We start from the raw sequence: 2,641 nt of genomic DNA, 5'->3' as shown, positions 1-2,641 counted from the left end.
AAGGACCCGTCCCTCCTGGCAACATGTCCAAAGTATGTCAGACGAAGCCCCAGAATCCTTGCCTCCAAGGAGTAGCTTGGTTTAATCCTCTCCAAGATGAATCTGTTTGTTTTCCTGGCAGTCCATGGTACATTCAGTACCCTTCTCCAGCACCACAGCTCAAAAGCATCCACTCTCCTTCTTTTTGTCTTAGCTATTAGATATCTTTATTTTCTAGATAGTTTTGATGAAATATCTTAGTAAAGCATTGCTAAAGGAAATAAGGGATGAAGGCAACTTCCATCATTGCTTTACTTGGTGTATATCTGTCTGTCTTTATATTTTGTATGCTGTGATATATAAAATAGTTGGCGTGCACAGTGCATATTACTGTTAGTGTAAAGGAGTCACCACCAGCTTTTCTTGTCTTTGCCGTCATACCCTGCTTCAGGAGGTTTCAAAAGTATAAGCATCTACTCACTATGACAGTCATAATTTCCTCACTTACATACATATGTTTGGGACATAAAATGAAAAGTCTCTGTCTTTTCTCATTTCCAGCCACCCAGTTTCCTTCCCTGAAGATAATGAATTTCTTTTTTTTTACAGCAAATCTTAGAGATTTTTATGCATAGCCAAACAAACATGAACAAGTAATTTTTTTTTTTTTAGCACAAGTAGTAAGAGATTATACACATTGCATTTTACTTTTTCTCACGTGCTAAGTCTCGGAGATTGTTTCATATCGGCGTGCAGGGCCTTGTTCCTTTTTTCACAGCTGCATAGAATGCCATTGTTGGCTGTACCCTAAATGAGTGACTTAATATGAATGTATGATCCACGATGAGGATTCCATAGATCATTTCCAATGCTTTTTATTATAAATAATGCTGAGAAAAAAGTAACCTTTTTGTACTTACATAAGTTTGTCTATAAGATAAATTTCTAAAGGAATGAATATTAGATTAAGAGATGTGCATTTAATATTTTGAGGTATCATGCTGAAACTGACCTCTCTTGCCTACCAGCAGCATAGGAAGGTCCTGGTTCTTAGTAAACTGTACCCAAGAAAGATGTGAGAGTAAAGGAAGGGATATTAGTTGCCTTTCCTGATTCTCACCAGTCTCTGGGTTCCGAGTCAGTGCCAATTTTCATTATTTATGTATTTTTTTCATTATTTATATTTTTAAATTAAAAATAGAAAAATTGAACTTGAGCTGCATGTACTTTTTGTTTACCTGAGCATAAGAACTTATGAGCATTAACAGTACTTTTTGATACTAATTTTTGTTCAGAGTGTACAAGACAACTAAAAATGTTACATTAAATCAGTAGGAAATGTATCTTAGTAGTTATAATATAAATATACACAATATAGATAAATATAAAGATTCTCTGCTTTGGTAAGATGATGGTTTGTTTACTTTCCAGAACTACGTCAAAGCAATGCGGCTGTTCGTAGGAGAGCCAGTATGGACAGCATACAACCGGCCCGCTGACCATTTTGATGCAAGAGGACAGTACATGAAATTTCTGGCACAGACAGCAGCATAGTGGTGCTCTCTGGAAACTAGCACATCACTGATAAAGGTCCTAACCCATAATATTCGAGCAGAAAATTTATCATTTTCTCTTTGTCTTTATACTATAGAACTGAGGCTAAGCTAATTTTCCTTTCCAAGATTATTTAATAAGAATTTTTTTAAATGAAAGAAATAGCACAAGTGGTTATTATGTGGATGGAACTATGAAAATCTGTATAATCTATATTCACTGTTCTCTAGTTACAACAAGAATAATGGTTTGGTAGCCCAGTGTGAATACATTCAGTTTTAATCTGAATGAAAGCTTAATTGTTGTTGTTGGTTTTTTTTATACTGTAGATTCAAAACTGACTCACAGCTAACCCTCCAGCAGGTTTTTAGATGCCGTAAATCACATAAGAAGAGACTGCCCATCTTTCTCCCTCAGAGCAGCTGGTGGATTCAAACCCTGTGCCTTTGGGTTGGCCGCACAACCCCTTACCACTCATCTCCCAAAATATAATCAATCTCTCTGAACATTCTTCTTGACCTTTAATATTGATGCTCATTTAATAAAAACATGTAATAGGTAACTAACCAAGTCTGAGCCCTTTCTTTCCAAAATTACACTTGGAGGTAGAAAGTGGTAGAATGGGGCAAGAGCCCCTCGTGAAGCATACTGTCTGTTGCATATGTCATTTTTTTTCATTAAAAATAATTGCCTTAATTTTGTGCTTGAGATCTAGAACTACCTTATATTCAGATATATACAATACTTTCTTCCATATTCCTTAAAATCTACCATTGCAATTTTGTTTTGTGATAGTGTATGTATATAATTAACTTAAGCAGTGTCTGTATTAGTACTTTTTCCAGCACGAGGGTTCTAGGTTAAACTGGTCTCTTGTATATCCCTTTCCCAATCAAGCCTTTGCATTTTAACAAGAAAATGAGTATACTATTTTTCTTCAGAACATCCTGAGATACAGTTCTGCCTAATTTGTTATAACTATATAAAACTTTAAATCAGCTAATGTTTTATAAGGGCAATTTCCTTTTAGGAATTAAAACTGGTTTAAAAATTGTCATGTTAACATTAGAGTGTTATCATCTCCACAGTAGCCTTATGGATAATTTTC

General features: G+C 35.0%; 1 protein-coding gene across 1 annotated transcript in view; it reads left to right on the top strand.

Annotated features, from left to right (window-relative positions):
• Positions 1-1,533, top strand: part of ADI1 (acireductone dioxygenase 1) — a 28,181-nt gene extending 26,648 nt beyond the window's left edge. The window contains exon 4 of the mRNA XM_006882921.1: positions 1,411-1,533. Coding sequence (XP_006882983.1) covers positions 1,411-1,533 — 123 coding nt within the window. The remainder of the gene's footprint in view (positions 1-1,410) is intronic.
• The last annotated feature ends 1,108 nt before the right edge of the window (positions 1,534-2,641 follow it).

The sequence above is a fragment of the Elephantulus edwardii genome, unplaced genomic scaffold, assembly GCF_000299155.1.
Source record: "Elephantulus edwardii isolate Elephantulus edwardi_28Jun2011 unplaced genomic scaffold, EleEdw1.0 scaffold00025, whole genome shotgun sequence".
NCBI lineage: Eukaryota > Metazoa > Chordata > Mammalia > Macroscelidea > Macroscelididae > Elephantulus > Elephantulus edwardii.
This window is presented reverse-complemented; position numbering and strand designations above follow the sequence as displayed.